General features: G+C 54.2%; 2 protein-coding genes across 2 annotated transcripts in view; one reads left to right on the forward strand and one right to left on the reverse strand.

Moving 5' to 3' along the window:
* The first annotated feature begins 740 nt into the window (after window positions 1–740).
* On the forward strand, window positions 741–18,221 carry PYGB (glycogen phosphorylase B). Its single transcript, XM_086460744.1, has 20 exons — window positions 741–983; window positions 3,226–3,327; window positions 5,133–5,211; window positions 6,076–6,179; window positions 7,625–7,756; window positions 10,264–10,375; window positions 11,454–11,536; window positions 12,437–12,580; window positions 12,926–13,018; window positions 13,147–13,293; window positions 13,402–13,565; window positions 13,915–14,029; window positions 14,782–14,883; window positions 15,023–15,170; window positions 15,710–15,768; window positions 16,102–16,243; window positions 16,579–16,786; window positions 17,196–17,330; window positions 17,531–17,597; window positions 17,887–18,221. The coding sequence occupies exons 1-20, from the start codon at window positions 741–743 to the stop codon at window positions 18,037–18,039; spliced, it is 2,532 nt and encodes an 843-aa protein (XP_086316870.1). The 3' UTR covers window positions 18,040–18,221.
* A 1,348-nt stretch (window positions 18,222–19,569) lies between these two features.
* The window catches only part of ABHD12 (abhydrolase domain containing 12, lysophospholipase), a 53,690-nt gene continuing 46,707 nt past the window's right edge, over window positions 19,570–26,552 (reverse strand). Inside the window, exons 7-13 of the mRNA XM_086482240.1 lie at window positions 25,848–25,977; window positions 24,277–24,314; window positions 24,005–24,084; window positions 23,258–23,340; window positions 22,455–22,533; window positions 22,038–22,165; window positions 19,570–21,534 (exon numbers count right to left, since the gene is read on the reverse strand). Of these exons, the coding sequence (XP_086338366.1) occupies window positions 21,495–21,534; window positions 22,038–22,165; window positions 22,455–22,533; window positions 23,258–23,340; window positions 24,005–24,084; window positions 24,277–24,314; window positions 25,848–25,977 (578 nt within the window). The 3' untranslated portion in view covers window positions 19,570–21,494. The remainder of the gene's footprint in view (window positions 21,535–22,037; window positions 22,166–22,454; window positions 22,534–23,257; window positions 23,341–24,004; window positions 24,085–24,276; window positions 24,315–25,847; window positions 25,978–26,552) is intronic.

The following is a 26,552-nucleotide window of genomic DNA, read 5'->3' on the forward strand; positions in this document are numbered from 1 at the left end:
TTGTGTTCGTATGGGTGTTTAGAGCAGACCCTAGTGGTCTTTTGGGGGTGCAAAAGACCCAGGCTCCCAGAGAGCCAGCAGTGCATGCCCTGACTTGTGGGCTCACGGCCACAGCCTCGCCCTGTTCCTGGGGTAGCGAGACGTGGCATGGCGGCGTGGGGTGCTGCGTGGCCGCTGGGGCTGCAGCCGAGTGTACAGGGGACACTGGAACCCCACGGTACAGACAATAAAACCCCAATTTAAAATGAAAACGTGGTCGTGGTGTGGCTTTTAGCGCCAGAGCCTGCAGGGCAGGTGGGTTGAGAAATGAGCGCCTGACCCCATCCCTGTCCCCTCATGCCGTCACAGCCCCCCCCCCATCCCCGTCCCCGCCATGCCCTCCTTGTCTCCGCAGGCCATCCCAGCCCCCCCCCCCCATCCCCCCCAGGCCATTTCCACCTCCTCACACCATCGCGGCCGCAGGTGCCATCCCCGTCCCCACACCCCACCACCCCCGTCCCCACCCCAGCATGCCGCCACCTCGGGGCCGGACCGGGGCGGACGGCAGCGTGGCGGCACACCCCCCATCCCACCTCCCGGGCCCCTGTGGCGGCCCGCCCCGGCGCTGCGGGGCCGTACGGGGCGGGCGGCCGCCACAGCCGCGCTGGGCCCCGCCTCGTCGCGGGCGGCGGAGGCGCAGGCGCAGTGGCGGCGGCCCCGGCTGCGGCAGAGGCGGCGGCGGCGGCGGCGGCGGGGGCAGGATGGCGGCGCCGCTGAGCGACGGGGAGCGGCGGAAGCAGATCAGCGTGAGGGGAATCGCGGGGCTGGGGGACGTGGCGGAGGTGCGGAAGAGCTTCAACCGCCACCTCCACTTCACCCTCGTCAAGGACCGCAACGTCGCCACCCCCCGCGACTACTACTTCGCGCTGGCCCACACGGTGCGCGACCACCTGGTGGGGCGCTGGATCCGCACGCAGCAGCACTACTACGAGCGGGACCCCAAGGTGAGCCCCGGACGGCCCCGCCGCGGGGGGGGGGGGGGGGGGGGGGGGAAGCTGCGCCCCGGGGGGTCTCCGCGGGGGGGGCTGCGCCTTCCCCGCCAGCCCCTCGGCTATCTCCGTGTCCCCCTGATGGGTGTCGCTGCGGACGTGGCCCCTGGGTATCCCCACGGCCGTACCCCTGGCGTGCACCTCGCCGTGGCCGTGGCCCTTGTGCACCTCGCCGTGGCTTCTTCGCCGGGGGCATCGCCGCAGCCGTGTCCCTTGCACGCGCGCTGCTGTGGTTGTGTCACCGTGGGCATCGCCACGGCCATGTACCTTGTGTGCGCCTTGCTATGGCCGTGGCCCTTGCCCACCTCACCGTCGCCGTGTCCCTGGCACGCCTCTTGCCGTGGCTGTGTCCCCATGGGCATCACCGCGGCAGTTCACCATGGCTGTGTCCCATCAAGCTCCTTGGCAGCCCTGGCCCAATGAGCCTTGCTGCAGCCATGCCCCCCCCCCCCCAGGCATCCCCACGACTGTGACCCCCTGCGCCTTGTCGCAGCCATGTCCCCCCGTGATCGCCCTGTGAGCGTGTCCTCACACAGGCCTTGCTGCTGGCAGCTCCTCTGCACGCTTCACCGCAGCCGTGTCCTGCACTCGCACCACCACGGTGGTGTCCCCCATGGGCATCGTCACCTCCCCATCTCAGCATGTGCCTCAGCACAGCCGTGTCCTGGCTTCGCTCCTGCAGAACCTACAGGCAGCTTGGCTTTGAGGCCGGAGAGGAGTTTCTTGCCTCATGCAAACCAGGCAAGCTCTCCCAGGTCACCAAATCCCGGGGACCTGGTGGTTCCTGGGGGACTTGGCCTGCTCCCTCCTCTCTTCCTCACTCATCGAGTCAGGACAGTGATGCTGGAGATGTTGGGGGCTGCCGGATGTTATTCAGCCTTAATCCTTTTGAATTAAGACCCGATCCAGCACTTAGCTGGAGAGCACTGGAGGGCAGGTGTGTACTAGAAAAGGCACATACCTTCCCAGCGTGCAGGCAGCTGCCTCCCTGAGTCAGCTTTTTTCTCGGGGTTATGAGTATTGCCTTGACACAAGCAACAAACTGCATTTTCACATCGGTGTGGCTGCACGTGCACTGGGAGTTACGCTGGTGCGCGGAGCTCTCCCTTTTATCCTTACACACACACACACACTCTGATCTGTGTTGCTGCACTAACAGAAGGGATGGTACCGATCCCGTAAACACTAAGAGGAGCTTGGAGTGGGTTTGCTTACTGTCCCCTGTGCTTAGATTTTCAGTAGAAACACATCCCTGTGGGAGACTGAAAGAAGCAGAGTATTTATGCAACTGTGCAATGTTTTCGGTCATCCCAATGAGACCCAAGGAACAAATGGATCCTTTCAGGCCTCCCAGCAGAGGTGGCAGAGCAGGTAATCCTGCTGCTTAGCGGGGAAAGATCCCAGCTATGAAGGAAAGAGATTCAAGGGGAAGCATGATTTAAAGTCAGGCTATTGCTCTGTTAAAAATTCCTGTTCATTTATAAAAATATTTATAGCGATAAATCTGAGTGAGGGCAAAAGTTTGTGCAGTTTGCTTCTCATCCGACAGAGAGGCTTTCATTAGCATTCATGGCACAGGCACAGCTCCTCTGAAACTTGGAAGGTCACCGCAGAGCAGCCTGTCTTGCACAGTTATGCCAGGAACCCTGCCACCCGTGGGACAGTTTGTTTGTTCAACAGGGTGAAACTCGGCGTGGGGAGAACAGGAGGACCCATGCAACAGGAGCGCTGGAAAATGGCTAGCAGGAAGGGTCCTGGCCCTGAGCCAGGCCGGCGCGCGTGGGGCAGGGGGCTCGCTCCGGCATTCGGCAGGCCCTGGATCAGCTTCAGCTCAGCATGGGAAAACTTTAAAAGCCCAGCATGAGCATCACCTCAGCTGAGCCTGACAATGTATAAATATACCGTTCAGCATCCTAGATAATTCTTGCCCTAAGTTAATTAGGGAAACACTTAACAGGCAACAAGATTTTTCTATAGAAGGCTGTTGGCAGGGAGACGTGCGGCGGAGGGTTGGCTAGCGTCCCGTGCGAGAGCCTTCTGACAAACAAACTGTGGTGCGTGGTGTTCAGGAGCAGGCGCCAAGAGCCAGTTCGGGAAGACATCCCTGCTCTGGAAAGCACTTGGGTCTGCTCTTAATTTTAAGCAACTCTGGTGAAAGCGCAGTGCTGTGTGTAAGCATCTTGCTTTGCCTCCCCAGCGCATTTACTACCTGTCCCTGGAGTTCTACATGGGCCGGACTCTGCAGAACACCATGGTGAACCTGGGCCTGCAGAATGCTTGCGACGAAGCGATCTACCAGGTGAAGTCTTGGGGGTACCGGGGTCCCCCTGAGGAACCGGCCAAACTTTTCCATGCGGAGGGCTTCCTCCTGAGGATGGGTTATTTTGACTAAATGAAGCGAGGCTTGGCGCTCTGTTAGTGGTTTTCGTCCCCTAGAGAAGATCATGGGGGGACCTTGGGGTTCCTTGAGAGCTGGAGCATGGTTTTCTCAAACTGGGAGAAATCCAGAAGAGTATCCAGAAAGCAACACCCAGTATCCCAAAAGACTAGGGAGTCCCATTGCTAGGAGAGATGATGGCTATCACAGGATACGTAGTCTAATGGGAGAGGCTGGGCCAGAAGGGGAAACTGGAGCACCAAAACACCAAATTACAGTTCATCCATGCAGGTACACAAGGCACCGCAGCAGCACAGCCAGATAAAATGAATTACTGGGAAGGAAGAAAGGGGGGAAATAATTTGCTTGCATTAAAATGTCATTGGATGAGTTCAAACTGGGAAAAACACAGCTGAGTACCACCAAGGCAATCACAAACGTGAGGCCATGGTTACCTAGGCTTGCAGCTACCTCTGCAGCAGGACAGTCACCTTCTGACAGGCTTTCTCACCCAAAAGCTTTGTTTCCCCTGCTCTTCTCCCCCCGCCCCGCCCACGTTACTCTTTTTTGCAGAAGTTGGGCTCTCTCACTGTCACTCAAAAGGAGATGCTACAATTGCTGATGAAACATCCTGGCGAGCACTTTCTCTGCCAAGGGATGGGATGGAATTTCCAGGGAGGGACCTGACATGTTTTCTCTCTGGGGTGTCGCGCCTCAGAGGGCAGGCTGTTTTTTTCAGGGAGGATCCTCAAGTCCCTTTGCAGGGCATTTCTCCACGTGCTGATTTGGCCTGGCACGCGAGTGGAGGCTTCCCTTGCTGTAGCCTCCGAGATGTGGAGCTCATCATGGCCAGTGGCCAGCTGGGGTGGGAGGTCATGTATCCAGTGTGGCTCTGTCACTGAGAGAATTCACCTCGGGTTTTGTGACTCTGTCACACCGTGTGTGAGGCCTTCCTGGCTTGGTGTTGCAGACAGCTGAAGTGTAGGGAGAGTGGTTTGGGGTGCAGCCTGACGCCCTGCTGTCCCCCCGGCACTGAAGTGAGATGCTGCTGCCTTCCGAGAGGCAGCATCTCTTGACTCCTCGAGAGTCCTTGCTGCTGGCATGCTTAGCCTTCATCCAGCACCAGCCTCCGGGCCAGAGAACAAATGGCCTGAGCGATGCAGCAGAGGAGACAACCACTTCCAGCCGTGGACTCCAGCCAGGGAGCTTGGTGACAGGCTGGGCAGGATGTGGGGAAGGCACGGAGCGTAATGGCGAACGCTGCAGTGACCCGCTGCGAGCGTGGTCGTGCCCTTCCTCAAGGGCCGAGCAGGCGCAAGCAGGGGGGCGGCGCGCGTACCCGGGCAGGGCTCGGCGGTCCCTTGCATGCCGACTTGGCCATTCGCCGTCCCGTCTCCAATGGCGAGGTCAGTGGAAGGGCCTCCCGGTGCGAGGGCTGCCAGGAGAGAAGTGTTTTTTGTTTGAGGTCTCTAAGGAAACCTAGTTCACGGGAAAGCGACATTTGATGATAAGCTAAATTGTTTTCCGATTAATTGGGCTGCCCGGGGACCAGAGGCTGTTCAGATGCTTTGTGGGGAGGGGAGGGTGGGGGGATGCAGAGATCCCTGTGGGTTTAATTTCCTGTGGGGTTGGTTGTTTTGGGATCTGTGTTTGCTGTTCTCAGAGAGCAGCCCCAGAGCGTGGGCTTCGGGTGGTGACATGTTCTGCGGTGGCTTTTTCCCCAATAGCTGGGTTTGGACTTGGAGGAGCTGGAAGAAATCGAAGAAGATGCTGGGCTGGGAAACGGAGGCCTGGGCCGCCTGGCAGGTAATACAAGGGGAGGGGAGCTCCCTCCTCACACGGAGTGCATGGGGACCAAGAGTGGCGTGGCTGGAGGCTGTCACGTCCTCGCCGCTGGCACCGCAGCGAGACAGCATGCAGACCTCACAGCCTGCATCCACACCGCAGCCCTCCAGCAGCGTGGTACCCTCCTGCCAGCTCCTGCCTGGCCAGAAACGAGCCCCCTCCCCATTGAGAGCATCCAGGAGATGTAGCATCGCCTGGAGCGCAGCAGGCGGGGCTGCGGCTGAGAGGCTGTCTGGAGGCTTTCTCCTCACCTCCCTGTGAAATCTCTCACTTTTTGGAGGTGCCCAAGCAGCTATCACGTAGGCAGATTGTTGGCTGCTATTTCAGGCTGCATGTCCCACGGGACTGCTGCAGACAAGAGCTTCCCAATGCAGAGGAAGTGCTGCGGCTGATCTTTACCAGAGCTGCCCCGGACTGAGGGCTGGAAGGGTTTGGTCTGAAAGCAATAATAGCAAAGTAGCTGGTGGAGCAGCAAGATGTCAGAAGCCTTGGTTTACTGGGCAGCCAGGCTCAAAGCAAGGTGTGGGCCTGTCGGGCAGGTTTAGAAAAGCTCTTAGTGCAATGAGGCTGGATTTGGGTTTTTGGTGATCTGTCCTTTTCACCAACAACTTTGGGGTGTTCGTGGTGGCTCAGCAGGACGTGCATGGGGTCCTGATGCAGGCTGTCCCCTTCTGTCCCTTCTGCACGTGGATTTCCTCTGAGTAATGAATGTTTCCAGCAGCACTGTTTGTGGCAGCTTCTCACCCCCGTGCACAGCACGCCGTAGCCAGTGCAGCAAGTGAGGGGTGAGATTCCTTGCAGTGTGACCATGCTCTGCTCTTCCAGCTTGCTTCCTGGACTCCATGGCCACGCTGGGGCTGGCGGCGTACGGTTACGGCATCCGCTACGAGTTTGGTATCTTCAATCAGAAGATTGTGGATGGATGGCAGGTACATTGGCAAACTCAAGTCACCCTTTCTCCTTCTGTTTCACGCTGCGGTGGCCACCTCTGCCTGTGGACACGGCCTGGCCACACAAACGGCACTGCGGTGCCTTGAGCTGTTTGTAAACTGGGTGCTGGAGCCCGTCACCTGGTGCCAGATGGGCTGTCACGTCCTACTCGCTTGTGCTGACCCCAGGGCTCTGACCGCCTGAGCAAAGAGAAGCAGTGAGGGCGGTGGGGTGCGTGTGTGGCAGGCGCTCACCCAGGGACACATGCAAGCTCATCCACGCCAGTCACCAACCCGGCGGGATGACGTTGGGGCTGAGCCCACAGGGCACGACTGGGACCAGAGGTCTGCCTGCCCAGGGCTCCATGGCACAGCTGCAACAACCCGAGAGTCCCATCCAGCCTGGCAGTGAGTGGGCAAGGAGTCAGGCTAAGGATGGAGATGTGGCTAAACACCTCATGAAGGTGTCTGGTGGAGGATGAATTTGAATGTGATGGAACATGTGCAAGTGCCTGGGGTGCTGCTGCTCCTGCGGGTTCCCTGGGAGGCTGGCAGCAGGGGCTTAAACAGGGACTGTCCTGTAGCATTAATGGTTGTTACATTTTGCAAGTGAAAATAGGCTAAACACACCTGCCCCAGCTGGCAGTTTCTCTAGTGTATGCCTGGAAATGGTTTCCATTAGGGGGCCTGCCTTGCTTCCGAGCATAAAGAACCTTTTTTTTTTCCCCTTAAATAACTCTCCGTAAGTCAGGGAGGGAGAAAGGTTTGAGGATTGTTTTTTCCTCCTTCCCCACAAAGAAGCTGCAATGCTAGGCCCTATAAATGGTGAAAGCAGGGGAAAAAAAAAACATCCACTGTAATTGGCTTAATGTTACTTAGAAAAAGAGCAGGGAGGTGGCGGTGCTGGGTCGTGGCTCAGACCTGCCCCCGCCTGGCAGAGAAATGCCTGCAAGCACAGAGCATCTCCGCAGCCCCTCTGGTTTCTGGTGCACATCAGCCCTGGTGGCTCCGCTGAATTCACTTCGTGCCCATTGGTGCTGGTATGAGCAAAGAGGAGAAATCCTCTCTGGCAGAGGGCAGAGCAGTTAGCAAGACCTGGGTTACAGCGGGTGGTTTGTGGCCAGGAACAGCACAGAAGGGCTTCTAGGGAACCGTATCTCACTGTCACAGTCAATCTGGGTGTAAAGGCCTCGAGACAGGCTGAGTGCAGTGGTCTGTGTGGTTTGGATGGTTTAAACCTGTACAGCTCTGCAAAGTCCCCAGAGGCTGATTTATTTCTACCAGCTGGGATGTAGTGATCCATGTTTTGAAAAGCCCAGCCGTCCTCTAGAGGCCTCTGCGTATCCATTTTTAAAGCCAGCTTGCTACAGGTTTGCTTTTAAACTGGCCTCCCTTTGGAGAGTCTAGTTTAGCCTTCACTTGGAGACCCCGTTTGCCTCTTGCAGGTGGAGGAGGCTGATGACTGGCTACGCTATGGCAATCCCTGGGAGAAAGCTCGCCCAGAGTACATGCTCCCCGTGCACTTCTACGGCCGTGTGGATCACACTCCCGAGGGTGTGAAGTGGATTGACACCCAGGTACCAGCTGGGCTGGGGGAGGATGAGCCCGGGTAGCATGGAGGGGGAGAGTCTGTCCCCGGGCTGCCTGAGGTTGTCAGACTTTGCTTCTCTCCCGCTGCTCTCTCTGCTACCCTTGCAATTACAAAAGGTGACTTTGTTGGCTATAGCTGCAGCAGGATTTGAGGAAAAAGAGGAATGATATTCAGTTACAGCTGTAACTTCAGATCAGTTGGGGCCTTCTTCTGTACTGATCTCCAGGGTGAAGCCCCACAGTCTTGCATGGATTTACGCTGGAGGAGGATTGCATCCCTGGGAGCAGTGCTAGGCTGCTTCTGCACTGCTCCTGCTCAGTTGAACCCAGTGGTTTTGCAGGTGGTTCTAGCACTGCTGCTGTGGGCGGAGATTCATCTTGTGGAGTGGCCGTGGAGCAATCCCGTGGGCGTTTAACTCTCCGGATCAGATCAAGTTCCTCTTTCCCAGACAAGCCTAGTGGGTAGAGTGCTGTCAGGGGAGGCTAGAGGCATAGTTTCAAGTCTCCAGTCTGCCTGGAGGCCTTGTTTTGTGGCATTGTGGAAAGCAAATGCTTCTTCAGCCTCCCACAGCTGGGGAGGTAATGCTGTGCTTCACGAGCACACGCCTGCTCAGAGCATGGGCTGCTGTGTTGTAAGAGCATTCCAGTCTTACAGCTGAGGAAGGCAAGCTTTAAAGAGGCACGGATTTATTAAGAGGATTGAAGATGTTTCAGCCTCTTCTGTCTAAGCACTGCTCAGGATGGAGGAAGGACTGTGAATTTCTCTGGGATTCAGGGACATGAGCTAGCCTTGTTTCTGTGATGTTCAAGGGTCTGTCAGCCTGATGAGCCAGCTCTGTCCATCCCAGGAGCATACAGTCATAAAGCCAAGCCGTTCTCTTCAGCACCAAGAGCTGAAGCTCAGTTGCAAAGTTGCCTAGGCCCTCTCAGAGGAGAAATAAACCAGGTCCTTTTCCAGGGACCCTGGTTGTTGAAGGCTGTGCAGTGACCTAGGCCATTCCCAGAACACACACAGTGCAGGGATTCGACACCACAGCCCCGTGAACAGCATGGAGGCACCATGCCAGAGCTCTCTGGAGAAGCAGACATCCACTTGGGGACCAAGTGCCATCACCTTTCAATGTGCTCCTCTCCTGACCCTGTCGGTAGTCTGGGGTTTCAGGGATCCCAAGCAGCGCAGTGGAAACACTGCTTCCTACAAGGAGGTGAGTTTTCAGATAGTGCTGTAAGGAAACAAGTTGGAAAGGTTCAAAAAAGCCAAATATGCAGTCTCCAAATATAGCATCGCTTAGTTCATGTGATGCGTGCCCCAGTCCCATGGCTCAGGCAGGGCAGCCTTTGTGCCTGCTTCCATGTTCGGAGCTGGTAATAGCAGCTTTGAGAGCCTGAGCTCTTGCTGATTCTCCCCAGAGGGGAGGTGTTGCTGACGCCAGCATGAAGAGGCTGTTCTGGGCCAACGTGCTGATCCGCCTGGGTTTTCCCTGCCCTGTGAGCACAGCTCCTTCAGTTCTCTGCTGCCTCTCACATCTTTGCTTGGGGACAGCCTCTGGCTGCTGGGCTGTCATGCCAGTACACAGACTTGTTCAGGAGGACGCTGGCTCCTTTTGTCAGTGTCAGAGAGGCGGCCCAGGCTCCGTGCTGCAGGATCAGGGCCTTGCTCTGCAAGCACCATTCAGCTCTGCTGGCATAAGCCCTCAGCGTCTTTGTTCCAGGCTGAGGTCGGGGTGCCTTGCCTTGCTGATCGGCAGGTGTGGAGGCACGCAGTTGTTGGCACAGCAGTGAGCTGGAGCACACAAGCATGGAAGCACGCCCGTGCCCTGCCTAGCTAGTGCAATCGGAGCTGGGAGCCCCAGTGTTACTCCCTGTGGCCATGTGTGCAGCATCCTGTTGCTTTAGCATCATCTGTGGACTGCACTAATAGTTTTGTACTCATATTCAGTTCAGGCGCTGGAGATCTCAGTGGATTTACCCAGACAGGTTCAACAAACCTTGAACATTGCTCTGGGAATGGTGCTGCGGCGGTAGGGTTTGGTCCTGGCAGGCTGTAAGAAGGCTAACGGGCAGGATTCAGGCTGTGGAGTTTATCTCAGATGGCAACATGAAGGTCCCAGCTGCCCTGGCCCTACTGCAGCACAGATCACAGTGGCCAGCTGAGGATGCTCGCAGGACTGATAGGTATGCCAGTTGGTACAGGAAGGTCAGCAGATTGCTTGCAACTTCTTTACATTTCGTTGATGGGCTTGTAGCTCCAGTTTGTCAGTAAAGCTCCGAACAGCTCTGCTTCTCCTAGCACTTTGCTAGTGGGTGCTGGAAGTGCCCGTGATAGCAAGGAAGTCTGTGAAGCTCAGCAGATGTGTTTTAGTGAGGTGAGATTCTTACACAGCCAGGAGTTGTCTGCGTCCTCTGGGTTCTTCCTGCAGAGGTTTCAGCCGCTTTCCCACCTTCTCTGAGGCCACCGTGCTGTTAATCAGAGGGGAATACTGTCCTTTTGCAGGTTGTCCTTGCTATGCCTTACGACACGCCAGTGCCAGGATACAAGAACAACACTGTAAACACCATGAGGCTGTGGTCTGCAAAAGCACCCAATGACTTCAACCTCCAAGAGTGTAAGTGCTATCCCTCCACTGCCTCTCTTCTGGCCAGGCTGGGACATGGTTCCTGTGTGCATAGCACCTGGCACAGCACTCCCCATCTGGCCTGGTGTACCCATATCTCCTGGCTACCTCCAAAACACTGTTTGGAGCTGTGTGTGCATCCATGGATCCAACCACTTCCAGGGCCCTTATGCACCAGGACACCTACCTGTCCTCCTTCCGTTTCTATCATGCTTATCATGCTCTCAAATCCTTCCCTATGCATTCTCCAAGTGATAGACCACCTGCCACTGCGTTCCCCACGTCACCAAATGAGCTGCAAACCAACACTTGCCATGGAGAGTTGTTTCTGTGCGGCATCATCCCTTAGTGCTGAAGGAACAGAGCAGCACAGCCCACCTTACTGTTTCCTTTGGGTGCACGTGTGACCTCTCTAGTGCATTTTTCAGGCTTTAAGTGTAGTGCTGAAGAGCAGATACAGGGCAAACAACGTACCAAGTGTCAGTGCTAGGCTGTTACAGAAGGGGAAGGTTTTAGACTAGACCAATTTGATATATTCTTCCATACGAGCAAGCGCAGAGATGTGTGTGTCCAGGCAGCCCTGCCAGGAGAACTTGTGTGGGACAAGGGGTGATGGCTCTCAAGTCCTCATTATGTCTCCTCAATTCTCGATTGGCAGCTGCGAGCTGGATTTCAAATGAGCCCTTTGCACCCTTTAGGAGTTGAGTGTGATTGCGGTCTTTGTGCTCCTTTGCCCTGCCCCATTTCTCCTTAGTCCTTAAGCAAGATAGTTGGTCTGTCGCTTCCTTTTTTTGCCTTCTCTGGCTGTTACTGGTCTTCAATTCCTGTGTGCCCTTCCCGATACGTGTGTTTTGAGAAAGTGCATGGAGATGTGCCTTTCTCTTAAGCCATCTCCTGTCTTTCTGGTGCCTTTCACACATGTACATTTCCATTCATGTTTCATTAATACCAGCCTGAATGTTCCTGTTACAAATCTCTCTATGAGAGAAGAGGGAAAAGTGTAGTGTCAGGGACCTGCCTGAATCTGTACAGCTGTTGCAGTGCTGTGTGTATTTCTGTCTTGCTGCAGTCAACGTGGGTGACTACATCGAGGCGGTGTTGGACAGAAACCTGGCAGAAAACATATCCAGAGTCCTCTACCCAAATGACAACGTGAGTGACTCTCTTGTCTCTCTTCCCTGCTGCTCGGGATCATCCTCCCTGTAGTTGTATCGCCTTGTTTGCAAGCACTGGAAGCTCATGGCCACCTGATGTTCATTGTTTGGGCCCCATAATTCTCACTGAATACACACCGCTCTGCGGGCTCCAGAGGGTCTCTGCTGACTGAGAGCAGCTGAGAGCCCTGGCCCATAGTGTATAGCTGCTCTGTTCCCTGCTGCAAGGAGGGGAAGACATATTACTCCTTCAAATTCAAGGCGGTTGCCAATTTACATGGCTTACCCTTTGCAAAGTATGTAGTCATTTCAGAGACAGCCATGAGGGGGAACTTGTTTCTATCCCCAGTTGCAGGGACTGTCCCAGGTCGTGCACTCACCCGGCACCAGATCCAAACGGGAAGCACCCTCACTAGGATTAGCATCTGTGCTGGAAAAGCTTATCTCCTGCACTTTACCCCCATGCTCTCATTCTTGCTGGCATTTTAAAATAGACCAGTATGAAGTGTAGTATACACAGGAGGGAGCTGGTGTGTCCAGAGACGCTGGCTCCTGGCTATTGCAGGAAGACCAAAATCCTTGGTCTAAAAACCCCACAAAGGGTTTTGCAGTGAGGGAGGGAGCTGCCCTTGCTCTGTAAGAGCAGCACGAATGTGGCAGGTCCTGTTGCTCTCTGGAGGCAGCTGTTTGGGATGCCAAGCCTCTTGTCAGTCCCTAGAGCTGCTGCCCCATCAGAGGCAGTATAAGAAGCATCCACATTTGCCTCACCTGATGAGGTGCTGAACCTGTGAGGCCTGTTGGGAAGCCCATCAGAGTTGGTAGGAGCATCTCCAGGGGTTTGGCTGCCAGCTGGGGTTGGCAGCTGCAGCACTGATGGCTGTGGTCCCCCCACTTGCAGTTCTTTGAAGGCAAGGAGCTGCGGCTGAAACAGGAGTACTTTGTGGTGGCTGCTACCCTCCAAGACATCATCCGCCGCTTTAAGTCCTCCAAATTTGGCTGTCGAGACCCTGTGAGAACATGCTTTGAAACCTTCCCAGACAAGGTGAGTTTGTGGGCAGAGAGGGGCCGGGGGCATTTCAGCCAGACCTGCCTATTATGAGGGAGAGCAGGATGCTCAGGACCACGTGGGGGCATGTATACAAAGACTCTGGCAATTTGAGTTGGAAAACAGGTGATCTCCAGGCCTGTTTTCCTAGGGAAAAAATTTGCAGTTTGGAACGCAACTTGCAAAGGTTGAATAGCTCCGTTCCTGGGACCTCTTTCCGTTTCTGGGGTGTGTGCCGTGAGAACAGGCTTGGGGCTGACCCTCACCCCCACCCCATGCATGCGGGACACTGTCAACAGTCCTACCACTGCCAGATCTGAGCCCAGCAAGTCTGTGTTGCAGGTAGCTATTCAGCTAAATGACACCCACCCTGCCCTGTCCATCCCAGAGCTCATGCGGATCCTGGTGGATGTGGAGAAAGTGGACTGGGACAAGGTAAGCAGAGCTGGGAGGTTCATGCAGAACCTTGCAGGGGAAAGAGCTGCTGACCTGTCCTCACACAGGGCTTCCTTTCCCCTCCTGGCGTGGGCGTGCGCCGCATTAACCTGCTGTCTGTAACCCAGGCCTGGGAGATCACGAAACAGACCTGCGCCTACACCAACCACACTGTGCTGCCGGAAGCCCTGGAGCGCTGGCCGGTCTCCATGTTTGAAAAGCTGCTGCCACGTCACCTAGAGATCATTTACGCCCTCAATCAAATGCATCTGGACGTAAGGGACTGGGCTGGTCCCAAGCTGTGGGAAGTCTGGCTTCCTGTAGGACGGGAATATTCCTAGGTCCTACGGCTGGGTCGCTAATGTCGCTCTTTCTGCCTGCAGCGGGTGGCCGCTCTCTACCCAGGGGACATCGACCGCCTGCGGAGGATGTCGGTGATCGAGGAAGGAGACTGCAAACGTATTAACATGGCGCACCTGTGTGTCATTGGCTCCCACGCGGTCAATGGCGTGGCCCGCATCCACTCCGACATTGTGAAGAACTCGGTGTGAGTTGGGGGACACCCAAGGCATGCACCCTCTCCACTCCCTGGGCCTTGCCTGCAAGTCTGGGGGGTCTGGCTGGAGCAGTCGGGTGTGGAGGTCTGCTTTGGTTGGGCATGGCAGGCTGGGGAGACTGTCTCCCTCACATGCGTGCAAGGTCTAACTCATCTCCCTGTGGAGCTGGTGAAACCCTTGGCATTACGGCTGAGGGAGAGGGTGAGAGGCAGCATAGAGAGGCCATGCTTGTTACGGGGAGATCTGCGGAGACCACCCTGAGTCGGGAGCACAATACAGTGGGGGCCCAGGTCAAGCTCTGGGTGGCGGCGAGTGGTTCAGAGCTCCCTGGTGTTCCAGGTTCAAGGATTTCTATGAGCTGGAGCCAGAGAAGTTTCAGAACAAGACAAATGGGATCACGCCAAGGCGCTGGCTCCTGCTGTGCAACCCGGGACTGGCCGACGTTATTGCTGAGGTGAGTCTCAGGCATTTAAAGTGAGGGTCTGAGCGTGATCCATTCGCATCTGATTACCTCTTTGTTTGGTCTGATCAGACCTGATGCCAACACGTGGTGGGTGCGAGTGAGGACAGCCTGGGAGGAGCACGCCTGTTCCACATGTAGGTGTGAGACTGGCTGGGCTTTAAACTCAGGGATGAAGAGCTGACTAAAACAGTTGCAGAAACTTGGATCTGGTTCCCTGCCCTCGCAGTGACTACACACAACCTGTCAGGCGGTACCACGGTGTGTGAAATGGAGTGTCTGCAAAAACATTCAGCTTCACGGGCACAAAGAAGCTCCCTTGGAGCGCAAGCCCCACTTCTGTCTCCTTTGTTTACCCGGCTCTTTAGCACAGGTTTTTGCTTCACGCTGCGACATGCTGTAGCTGAGTAACAGCTTACAATTAAAGGTATCTTTATGTCCTGCCCATCAGTTTCTCCAGCTGTAGGAGGCCTTGGTACATGTGCCCACGTCCTCCCTCTGAAGCTCCTTGAGAGAGAGGAACTTGTTTGGATATTTGCAAGGGCCCTGTTTCCCCTGTACCTTTGGGCTCCCTGAAGACACAGAGAAGTAACCTCACCGTAAGAAGCGGTGCCCCTTTTCTTGGCCAGAGTGCTTCTTTCAATTCTCAACAGGACTGCAGCATCGCTGTTGGGGAAGGGCAGTTGTTGTGGACTGGGTGAGGTGTCTCACGGGTGGGACATCCCTCTCTTGATTTGTTCTTTTAGAAAATCGGGGAAGGCTTTATCACAGATCTGAGCCAGCTGAAGAAGCTACTGGATTTCATAAATAATGAGACTTTTATCAGGGATGTGGCAAAAGTCAAACAGGTAATGTGCACTGGAGGTGGGGTGGAGGGGGGGGAAGGCTAAAGGTACCGTGCTCCCAGGAACATCTCAGCAGTGAATGCTCGCTTCTGACGGAAGGTCTGGGAACCCAAGCCTGTTCCTCATCAGATTTTCTTGCCAGGAGAACAAGCTGAAGTTTGCAGCCTACTTGGAGGAGCAGTACAAGGTCAAGATCAACCCTTCGTCCATGTTCGATGTTCAGGTCAAGCGAATCCATGAGTACAAGCGGCAACTGCTGAACTGCCTGCATGCTATCACCCTCTACAACCGTAAGTCCTGCGGGGTGCACCTCCAGCCTCTCACTGCCAAGGTTCCTGTGTAAAAGTATGCCAGCTGGTGGCCAAGGGCTCCTGAGCCTAGCTCTGCCCTCCTGTCATGAAGGGCTTCTCTCCAGGAGGGAGGACAGAGTGTCTGAAGGGTCATACAGAGCTCTGAGGAAAAGCTCACAGCCCAGTCTCCAGCCCAGCTGGGTCCCAGGGCCCAGGTAACTCCCTACGCCTGTACTGCAGGTGTTAGGACTGATGTGGTGCAAGTTAAAACCCCGCCCCCTGGTGTATGCTTCGGGCCCCTGCCCATTCCCCAAGGGAGGCAAGTCATGGGAGATCTGCATCGTGCTGGCTTGAGTAGTTCTCTGAGGAATTTGCAGCCATGTTTGCCCAGCACAGCTCTGGCAGACGTCTGGTTGGGCCTCAAGGTCCTGCAAGTTTGCTAGGTCCACATGACATGGGCTGGGATTGCAGCCCACCTCTGATGCACACAAACTCTGTCCAGTTTGTCTTCACTTTGGTCTTATGCCCTGCTCTTTCAGGCATCAGAAGTGATCCATCCAAATCCTTTGTGCCCAGGACTATTATGATTGGAGGAAAGGTAACATGCGTTCCAGACTCGGTGTGTCTGTGGCTCAGTGGGGATGTGGGGAAGGTGCTGGCCCCTTTCTGTGGCTTTGCCAGGCCCACTGTAGGTTAGCCTGCACGCGTGTGCTGGCAGGCTTTTCAGGAAACACCTTCAGGGACTAATCAGACTGAACAAGGCCCCTATACTCTTTCCCTGTGGCTCAGGACTTCTCCTAGTAGGGTGGTTTTGCTGATCCATGTGGACAGCAGAGGCCCAGATTCTCCCTGTGGTGAGGACCCACACTGGCACCTCTCATGCTCTCCCTTCCTTAAAAACCTTCACCATTTCTGGGCTGCTCTTCTTCAGGCAGCCCCTGGCTACCACATGGCCAAGATGATCATCAAACTCATCACGTCCATCGGTGAGGTCATCAACAACGATCCCTATGTGGGGGACAGGCTCAAGGTCATCTTCCTGGAGAACTACCGGGTATCCTTGGCTGAGAAGGGTATGTCTGGTCTTGTCTAAGCACCTGTCATGAGCTGGGCGTGTCCTAGCTAAGCCCACAAACTGGCTGGCCTGAGAGGCTGTCATGGCAGGTCACCTGGCTCTCCCTTAGGAAGGGCCTGAGGGCTCTTGATGAAGACACAGGAGTGACAGCAGTTACATGGGGTCACGGCAGGGCTGAGCCTGGCTTTGGCCCCAGAGCTGCACTATTTGGGCTGAGGTTGAGGTCAGCAGGGCCACTAGCAAATGCCCAGGGTTGTTTTGCTGTCCTGGGCCCAGGTCATGAGGAGCTGCAGCATGCCAAGGATTAACTCCTACCTCTCTTGCACCCCACAGTGATCCCAGCAGCAGATCTCTCCCAGCAGATCTCCACAGCCGGCACAGAGGCCTCGGGTACCGGCAACATGAAGTTCATGGTGAATGGGGCCCTCACCATTGGAACCATGGATGGGGCCAACGTGGAAATGGCTGAGGAGGCAGGCGAAGAAAACCTCTTCATCTTTGGCATGCGGGTGGAGGACGTGGAGGCCCTGGATCGCCAAGGGTTGGTGCTGGGGAGAGCCCAATGCATGCCAGGGATAAAGGTTCCAGCTCTGGCAGGGAGAGCCACAATCTCTAGGACACCCTCATCCCTGGACAACCCTGGAGCAGGAAAAAGCGGGAAGCTGGAGGCAGCCTCTGCTCTGGGCTGGTCAGTGGGTGGTCCATCAAGGATGCAGCCCAAGCAACTTGCCCAGAGCACAGTAGCTGTGACTGGGACATGAGCCTGGCAGTTCCAGGCACTGTGACTGGTCTCAGAGCCACTAGCGGGGTGCTCTGACAGGCGCAGCCCCAGGAACAAGGCCCCTCACTCAGGAGCTATACGCCATCCTTGCCTGCCCTCCCTGACCCAGACCCATCAGGCCCTGCTCCCTGGGTGCTGCGTCCCTACAGCCTGTCTCTGCTGGGTGCAGGTACAACGCACGGGAGTACTACGAGCGTCTGCCAGAGCTGCGACAGGCTATCGACCAGATCAGCAGCGGTTTTTTCTCCCCTCGAGACCCCAGTTGCTTCAGGGACGTTGTGAACATGCTCATGTACCATGACAGGTGAGTCATGACAAACATCCCCTTTAGTGGGCTGCTCTCAGCCTGCCCAGGCCTCCCTCCCAGCTGGCCTGGCGCCCCCCCTGCCCCCGTGCTGGGGCTAAGCCTGACCTGCCCACAGCAAGATGTCTGTACTGCCCTGTCCTGCCAGACCAGGACCCTACAGCAGGCAAACTCTAGCCTTACTCTGCTTTGGGTTTCAGGTTTAAGGTGTTTGCTGACTATGAGGCCTACATTAAATGCCAAGGCCAAGTGGACCAGCTGTTCATGGTAAGAGCTGCCCACGACTGCAGGGGAGGGACGGGGCGGGGGTCCTTGGCCATGGCAGCGCAGCAGGGAAACTGGGGGGAGTTGGGATGAGTGTGCTCCTGTGGCGCCCTTCTCACAGACACCGCACCATGCAGGCACAGGGCAGTTAAGGTGGGTTTTGCTGCTCTGGCAGCCCCACACCACAGCGTTTAAACCAGCCAAGTGTACACAGCCAGTGCCCTGCAAGGCTGTGTGCCAGTACAGAGCTGGGTGAGGGACTGGCTGCTGACATGGCCTCTCCTCTTCCCAGGACCCCCGGGAGTGGACTAAGAAAGTCATCAGGAACATTGCATGCTCGGGCAAGTTCTCCAGTGACAGGACCATCGTGGAGTATGCCCGGGAGATCTGGGGTGTGGAGCCATCTGCCACAAAAATTCCCCCACCCAACCTCCCCCGGGATTGATGCAAGCACAGAGGGAAGGAAGGAAAGATGGGCTCCCAGCCCAGGAGGCCTCACCTGCATTTCACTGCCAGTCCGATGGGCTCCACTCTGCAGAAACAAGGCCCTCAGGGGGGTAGAAGGATGCTCTGAGGGGGAGCCCTGACTGAGGAACAGGAGCTGGGGGAAGAGGAGAAAGGACCCTGTGTTTGCACCCATGTATCCAGCCTGCATGTGCTGCATAGCGCTTTTAGTGACATGACAACAGATAAGTCTTCCGCTGCTGTTTAACAAGGGCTTTCCAACTAAATCCTCCCCTCTCCCCCTGCATGCAGCCTGGCCTGGCCCACAAGCAGGTTTAGCCAACGGACTGTCTTGCATCCTCCTCCAGTGGGTCTGCCAGCCCCAAAGCTAGGGGAGGGAGAGGCCACTGCTACCCCTCCGGTCACCCCCTTCCCCAGTAACACCTAGGGAAGGTGGGGCTGGCTGTTCAAGCAGCTGGCTCCAGCGCATGCGCCAACGTCAAACGCTGTGTGCCACAAGGACAGAGGGCCTGGGATCAGTAACTTCATTGCCACAGAGCTTGCCGTAGCCTCCTCCCACACTTCTTTGTTAACCAAGAGCCCAGTAACCAAGCCACTCCAGGGATTTTTAGCCTCCATGTCTGCATAGAGAGGGTCGTACCTGCCACTGCCAGCTGGGTGGCTGACCCTGCTGGGCCCACAGGCCCCCAGCAGGCTCTCAGCTCTCCAAGCAGAGGTGTATGCTGGGTGCTACCCAAGGCAGGGGGTGAACTTGTATCACATCTCTTGCATCCCTCCACTGCTGGGTCATGCTGCTCCACATGTCCCTCCCAGTGCTGGCATCAGAGTTTTAACACCTGTAGTGCTGCGTAGCACACCAGTACTCCCCTGTGTGACACCAATTCATTAAAACAACCAGAACACCTGCTGGTTTGACTTCGTGCTGACTTGTGACTACTCAGTTCAGGTTGAAACAAGTTCAGGCTGTGACACCTGAAGCCATGCTGGCCTTCCCCAGCGGTGGCTTCATGGGATGCGGTCGCCTGCAGCTGGCATGGTGCTGGGGTGCTGGTATCGTCTTGGGGGCAACATGCCCATGGCAGAAAGGTCAGTCTTGCCAGCGCACAGGGTGTACAGGAGGGCACTGGTACCAGAAGCTGCACTGGGCTAGCTAGGGCCAAAGCCCTTTACTTGCACTCCTCGTGTGTGGATTGGGCTGGGGGTTACAGTGTTAGGTTTGCCCTGCAAATGGCACACAGTGCTCCTGTGCTAGAAGTTCCACAGGCAGCTCCCATTTCCCCCATCCCCAGTGGGGAAGTGGAGCCTCGGCTGCAGCTGGGCTACAGGCAGAGACCCACTGGGCTTCAGGAGAGCTGCTCACTTGGAGCTGACAGCAGCCACAAAGACTTGCCCCGTCCCGGCTGGAAGCTCATCTCCCATGCACAACCCTAGTGCAGCCCTGCTGTACACCCAGCTCGCCTGCCCAACTGGGGAAAAAGTCCCGAAAACTGCCAGGTAAAACGGGTGAAGCTGAAGTGATCAGCAGTCATTGCCTTTATTAGAACTACACCACTTTTAGATAAACATTTCAGTTCAAATTTCCAAGCGTATCACTGGCCTACTAACGGGAATGACAGTGTTGGGATCACCAACGCCAGCAGTTCACATGCTAGACCCTTAGCTCTGTCACACAGGAGGAAGGCAGCCAGCCAGCCTCTGGCTCAGGCTGCACTTTGCCCCAAGCCAGCTGCCAGCAGCAGCATTAGCTGGAATGTACACATCATTCTCCAGAGCCAAGTAAGTGTTCCTCTCCTGTCAGTGCAATAAATACAAGTGCATCAAACAATTTAAGTGGCACAGTTAGCTTATGAGTATCATGGGTCAGAAACCTCAGGGACAACCACGCTATGGCAGAAGAATCTCGTTACAAGAACAAGCTACTGTCTGCTTTGCAACTAGTATGAGCCTGCAGATATAACCTGGATGCATGCTGAGCAGTTTATACTATGCTGTACACCCCTGAACAGACCCTTCAGGCAGCACAATTCACTGAGCACTAGTGACTAAACCTACAGCACCTGGTACTGTCTATATAGACTGACAGGGCAGACACCACAGAGTCTTCTCTCATCCCAGTACAGAGCTCATTGGTGGCATAAAACAGCCCCTGCTCTAGCCCCAAGCAAGGCAAGGGTATCCCCAGAACCTCTCCCCATGGGAGAGGCTCATTTCCACTTCTGCCTCCTGGACAACACGCTACAACCATGGCTGTGAGATGGGCTGAGAAATGCTACTGAAGTGCCTGGGATGCCCACAGCACAGAAGGGAGGTGTACGGAGAGATGGCAAGGGACACCCCAGACTGTTATTTTTGCATGAAGAACCGCATGCCACTGCCTGCTTTTAGCTACAGAGGACCAGTGTAGCCCACCAGGAACAGGAAAACCTGACCTAAGGAGTTAAAAGGTAACTGAGAAAACCCCCCCCTGCTCTTCCCACCCAAAGGAAGCACATGTCTGTCTGGGTGTGTACAAGGAGAATGGAAGACATCCTACACCCACATCCTGGGCCCACGTTGTTCATGGAAGGGGGAGATCAAGCAAAAAAGTAATCTCATGCTTTCCAGCTTAAACTCCCAAGTTTGCAATTTATCTATGGAAGTCACTTCAGTCCTAATAGGAAGCGCATGTGAAGAAGGGGAGGAGCTCCACAGAGGATAGCAGGGATGGGAGCAGAAATTATGTTTCGAAGGAAAAGGGTACAGAAAAGACAAAAGGGCACTAACTTTTTCCCTTAAATAGATGTTTGAAAAGGAAGAACAAAAAAAAAAATCTTTCATTTTATTTCCAAATGTGTGCAATTAGCCCAACACTTGCAACACATCGTGACTGAAAAGCTAAATAAAAATCTCTCTCACCACCTGGATCTTCCATGTATTTGTAATTACAGCCACTTAGCGAAAAGGAAAGGCAAAACATGTATTTCCTAAAAAGGGAACACCTCAAACTCAAGCAAGACAACTGTGGTATGGAGACACGGCAAAAGCCATTCGCCTACAAATGAGTCTCTACATGATCCAAAACCAGCAGCAGTGCTTAAAAGTGGAAGAAACACCCTTGGTCATGACATACGTGTCCTAGGAATGTCTGTCCTCGGCAGTACCACGCTGGATTGGCCAGGCTTTGTTGTGCTTACATTTTTCACGGTTTGGTACTGGCTCCTGGGCTGTTATCGCCCCTCCATCCACGTCAAAAAAGAAGCCAACAACTCCTTTCTTCTACCATCACAGACGCTGATGCCAGACGCTGGAGTTGCCAAGGGTACACATCAGGACCGGAGTGGGAATCCCTGACTTCCTTTAGTGCCAGGGGTGGAAGAATGGCACAGGGAGGGGGGAAGAAAAGGAGAGAGAGGAAGGAAAGAAAGGAAAATCTCTGTGCTGCCAAGCAGCCACTCTTCAGTGATGACGCTCATGTTCCGATTTTCCCAGGAACTCCCTAGGAAAGGAAACGACACAGCAGTGACACTCAGCTCTCCTACACTCTGGTGCATGCTGCAGCCTGCAGGTCTTCCCATTCCCCTGGTAAATACTAAGGCTTGAGCACTTGCAGCTACAAGGAACAGCACTGAGCTTTGCTCTTACCCATCAGTGGCTCCCACTAGAAGAGGCAAGCAGAAGCAGCTGCTCTGCAAACAACTCCTCCAGAGCAACCAGCTTACAGCAGAGATGACCCAGAGAGGAAGAGCACTCCCAGCTTTCTGTGGCTCCCCCTCCCAAAACCGGCTTTGCAGGGAGGTGGAGAGCTCCAACTTTGTGCTAAGCCAGCCCCAGTATCTCACCCACTCTGGAGACAAAAGGGCTTTTCAGAAGAGCTGCCCAATACAGGCCCCCATTACACATCTCTCTCTCTCCTGGGCACATGTCACAGTGTACCCCAAACACGAGCCCCACTCTCGCCCTCCCCAAGCCAGAGGAGACCCCAGTTAGCTGAGCTGTTACCGCAGTATTCGAGGTAGCTCTGGACTCCTGTAGATGTACTTGTGCCGGTAGCCGAGGTCTGTGTGGAACGGAACAAACTGCACCTTGTAGTCTCGGAAACTCCGTGACGTTGCAGCAATGTTGTAAAGCTGAGTCCAAGGGGAAGCAGGTGAGGGACACTGTCGTTCCAAACCAGCTACCCCTGCCAAACCAGCACCCCTCTCGGGGGTAGGTTATGGGCCCTAGCTTGACCAGCTTTGCTAGCTCCAGCTCCATTTCACTATTGATTTGCCACCTCCAGCACCACAGAATTCACAGTCCCTTCAGGCTATGCATTTCTGCATACACCTTCCTATTGCTGACTTTTTGCCTGTCTGGGATTCGTTCTATTCACACCAGTTCCTCCCACCAGATCAGTTTGCAAAGCCACATCTGTACCTTCTTTCCCAGATGAAATGGTACCACAGGGTCATCCTCAGCATGAAGGATGAGCAGGGAGCAGGAAATATATTTCACACTGTAAAAGACACAACAATGTCACAAAGGCTCAGAGCAATCCCATCACTCTCTAACTCCACCACACTTGGATTTTCAAGGAAACTGCAATGACAAACATGTCCTGTGTGTCATTAACTGCAGTTCAGACCTTGAAAACACTATTATCTGGGCACCGTTCATTTGATCTATAGAAATTTTACTAGCTAAAGGCATCCTTGTAAAAGCTATTTGCTGCTTAGACCAGAAAAAAGTGGCTCACCCCACTGCAAAGCCTCATCCCCCAAGGTCTGGTTTGGTTTCAGTACTGGAAACCGAACTCACAAACCCTCTTGAATAAAAGGCTCAGTGAAAAGAGACAGTATTATTACACAGAAGCTGTGCAAATGCACAGCAGAGAAATCTTCCCAAACCTTCAACGTCCCAATGCTACTGTTTAACATGAAACGTACACTTGAAAAGCATAAGTCACATGGACCAAATTAGCACATCCCTGAGCAGTCTCTGTGCTCTTTGTTGCATCTGCCCTTATTAAGAACAATTAAAAAAGAAAGAGCTGCACAGTGCAAAGCTGCATTGCACTCAGGGCTGTGGGAGTAACTGAAATCCCTTCAGCGAGTATAATGCTTCAACAACAAAAAAAAAAAAAAAAAAAAGCAGAGTGTGCAGTCTGATGTCTATCCTCCTTGATGCTTGCCATAGCTCACTGCAGCCACAGCTGAAAACCCAGCAAAAAGGGAACTCACTTCTCATCGTTTGCAAATTTAATTCCACTTGTCGTGATGGGGTCAAGGAAGAACCAGTCAAACCCAGGGAAGTATCTGTATATCTGAGAGGAAAAATCTGCATTAGTGGCAGGAACCAGCAGGACAGTTATACAAACAGCAGTGACAGGGCAAGCCACTGCCATCCCAGGAACATCCCCTGGCTGCGCTCTCTGCAGTGAGACGGTCCACATTTCCACCAGCATTATTTTTCCTCTCCTGTTTCAGGCCCATCTTATCAGCCTGCTCAGGAGCAGCTCTCTGGGTGCTTGTATGGTCAAGGTCTCTAGGTATCACGCTGCTGCTGGCAACAGTCCTCCTAGAAGAGAGCTTCAGCAGGGAAACCACGCGAGCGCAAAGGGGCCGCATAGATGTGGTAGTGACCAAAAGAAGCCAAGCTTTGCCCACAGCCCACAAAATAGCCTCCTGCAACAGAGAAGTTACAATACAAGAACGGGCTGTCCACCGCTGAGAGGAGAGTCTCTCTTCCCGTCCCTACATTTACTGCCCTTTCTGAACCCAGTCTCTGTTTTCTTTCTTAAGCAGGCTCCACACATGGCTCTGGTACTGCTTGTTGTACTAGTGTTCCCCGGAGCTGCCTTAAGTACACCTCTTTACCCCTGACGCTTATAAATACCATTACTGCCCCTCAAGTCATGCAGTTAGCTCAGCTACATCACTTCTGAGATCAATTTCTAAGCGTACAATTACATGCCACTGTGTACTTGCCACAGAAAAAGGATGACTTCGCGCCTCCTCTCGTATGTTGGTAAATGGAGATTCCAGTATCAGGGCATCTGGGGGCGTTTCTGAAAAGCCAAAGGCACTGTGCTGAAATGCAGGGGTGCGGATAGCCAGCAAGGTCAGGGTCTGCCTTATGAGAGCAGCTGCCACCATGGTGCGGAAAGGACAGCCTTGTCACAACCGCGTGCGTACATGGAAATCTGGGACACCGGCAGGACCCGGGCTGGGTGGGAAGAGCACCCACCCACCAGACTTACCTCTCTCGCAAAGGCGCCTCACTAGATTTGTTGCGACCCTGGAAAAGAAGAACAACAAGCATTGAATCTGGCGCAGGCCCTCTGCGAAACACCGGGCTCTAGCGGTAGCAGGTGGCAGAGGTACAACTCAACTGCCGTAATGTTGACCCCTCGCACCGCCTGGGGTCTGGGCAGCCAGCACACAACGACCTGGGATCCCACGGGTCTCCTGTACCCAACTGTCTCAAACGGCATCAGGTACCTGCACTTAGGTAAGTGAACAAGTCCAAGGAAGCATCACACCACGTAGCCACTTGGAAGGACCTCCTTTAAGGCAGCTCTCAGGCTCCCACATATCTGCAGCTGTATGACACAGCCTCTTGCCCCAGACCACAAGGGCTAAGCAAGAAAGAGGAATGCAGGGTTAAGGTGCTGTGTTCCAGGCAGCTGGATTGCTGGGTCCCAGGCTGACACTGCAAGAGAGTTTCCACAGCTGGGCCAGAAAGCAGCAAGGTCTCCCCCATGCATTTCCCTAATGGGACAGGGACATTTCCAAAGCTGCTGAATCCTCCAAGCACAACATATTTCAAAAACGTCAAACTCCAGGCTGGCTATGGTCACCAGGAAACTCACCTGGGGACCACAGTCCCAGACCATTTGAATTGCAGCGCATTGGGAAATGTCACAACATGCTCCAATCCAGAAAGGGATCCTGAACATGGTAAAAATTTAGACAAAGAGCCAATGAAAAAGCCTTTGCCTTCTCTCAAACAAAGTATGATGTTTAGTATCACAGCAATGAAGAGGCACTATCCTGAAAAACCTCCCTGTCCCAGCAATACATTTGTTGGACAGCAGGGCAAGCTGCTGTGGTCTCAAACGGTTTAATCTGCACACAGCTCAAATCAAAAGTAACTCTTCTGTTTGCCCTCTGCTCCTCTGCAAATCAAGAGTGTTAAGAGCACATGCTGCCTGCTGAACACAACCCACCTCCAGACAGCAGTGGAAAGGGAGGAAGCAGGAAAGGAAAATTAAAAAACATGCAGGCAAAGGCACTTGACACTTCTTTGAACTTCCCTGTGCCAGGCACGTAAATGTCACGGATGGCCAGCAGTGTAGTCATGCAGGCATCTGCACGAGTACTGACTACACACAGCATGTTCGCCAGGACAGGAGGAAAACATTTTGTAAGGGCAAGTCATTTGCACGTGCGGCTGGTCTGATAGTCTTTGAGAGTAGCAGAGAAGCCTGATGTTCTGCTCTGAAGGACAGATAGACATAGGTTCATCACAGCAAGAGGTCAGTGCAGTCCCACTTTCTCTCCCCTTGGTCAATCTCAATCTATTATTCTAAAGTGCCTTTTTTCCAGCGCAACCCTCTGGGTAATGAAGGTTCAAGATCAATTCCTGCATAGTCATTCACTGTAGCCCTTCTCACTCTGTAGAGTGCAAAGGGGAATCTACTCTGCAGCAATTATGCCACAGACTCAAAGCCAAACCAGCCTGGGGATTACAGCAAACAGCACTTTCATCCAAGGTCAGTGTTTAATGTTTTTTAGAAGGTGGTAAGTCCCACTAAGATTAGATGCTTACCCTGTGCCCAAGGAGTGTCCCCATATATAGACAGGGTTGTCTCCACTTCTTGCTTTTATCCAGTCAAAGACATGAAGGGCGTCATAGGTCATCCCCCTCTCTGACGGGCTGCCTATTGAATCGCCCCAGCCTGAAACACAAATAGTCCTGAGAGTCGCACAAACCAGTCAGCAAAGCCACCCAGCTCTTCCCGTGCAGCCCATCTGCGACTGCAAAGGGACCTGGGACACAGACGGTTTCTGTTTACCTCACTGTGCACCTCTGCAATTTGGGGCTGAAAGCCCTGATTGATCCACAGTCATTTAAACAAGGGAACTGCTGGCTGCCAAGGAGTTTATGTGGATTTAGTCAACAACAAAAACGAGAGCTGGATCTCAAACACTGCCACACCGTGTTCTTGTACCTACTCACCTGCAACAGCCCACCTCCCAAACCTTAGCTGCTTTTGCATGCATGTAACCAATTTGTAAGTGGAGTCTCTAACAGCATAAGAATTGGATGCTTAGGGTCAAAACCCAAGCATGTTTCACAAAGCTGTTGCAACATCAGTTTGTCCATGCTGTTCGATCACTGCCCTCAAGGGATTTTCCACCCTTCTGATTGTTTTGGCTCTATCACTACTGCAGCACGTCTATACACATCTTATACTAAGCAGCAAGCATCCCACATCCCTTCTCATACCTAACAAGAAGCCAGAGAAGCAGC

The sequence above is a fragment of the Leptosomus discolor genome, chromosome 2, assembly GCF_034619465.1.
Source record: "Leptosomus discolor isolate bLepDis1 chromosome 2, bLepDis1.hap2, whole genome shotgun sequence".
Classification (NCBI taxonomy): Eukaryota; Metazoa; Chordata; class Aves; order Leptosomiformes; family Leptosomidae; genus Leptosomus; species Leptosomus discolor.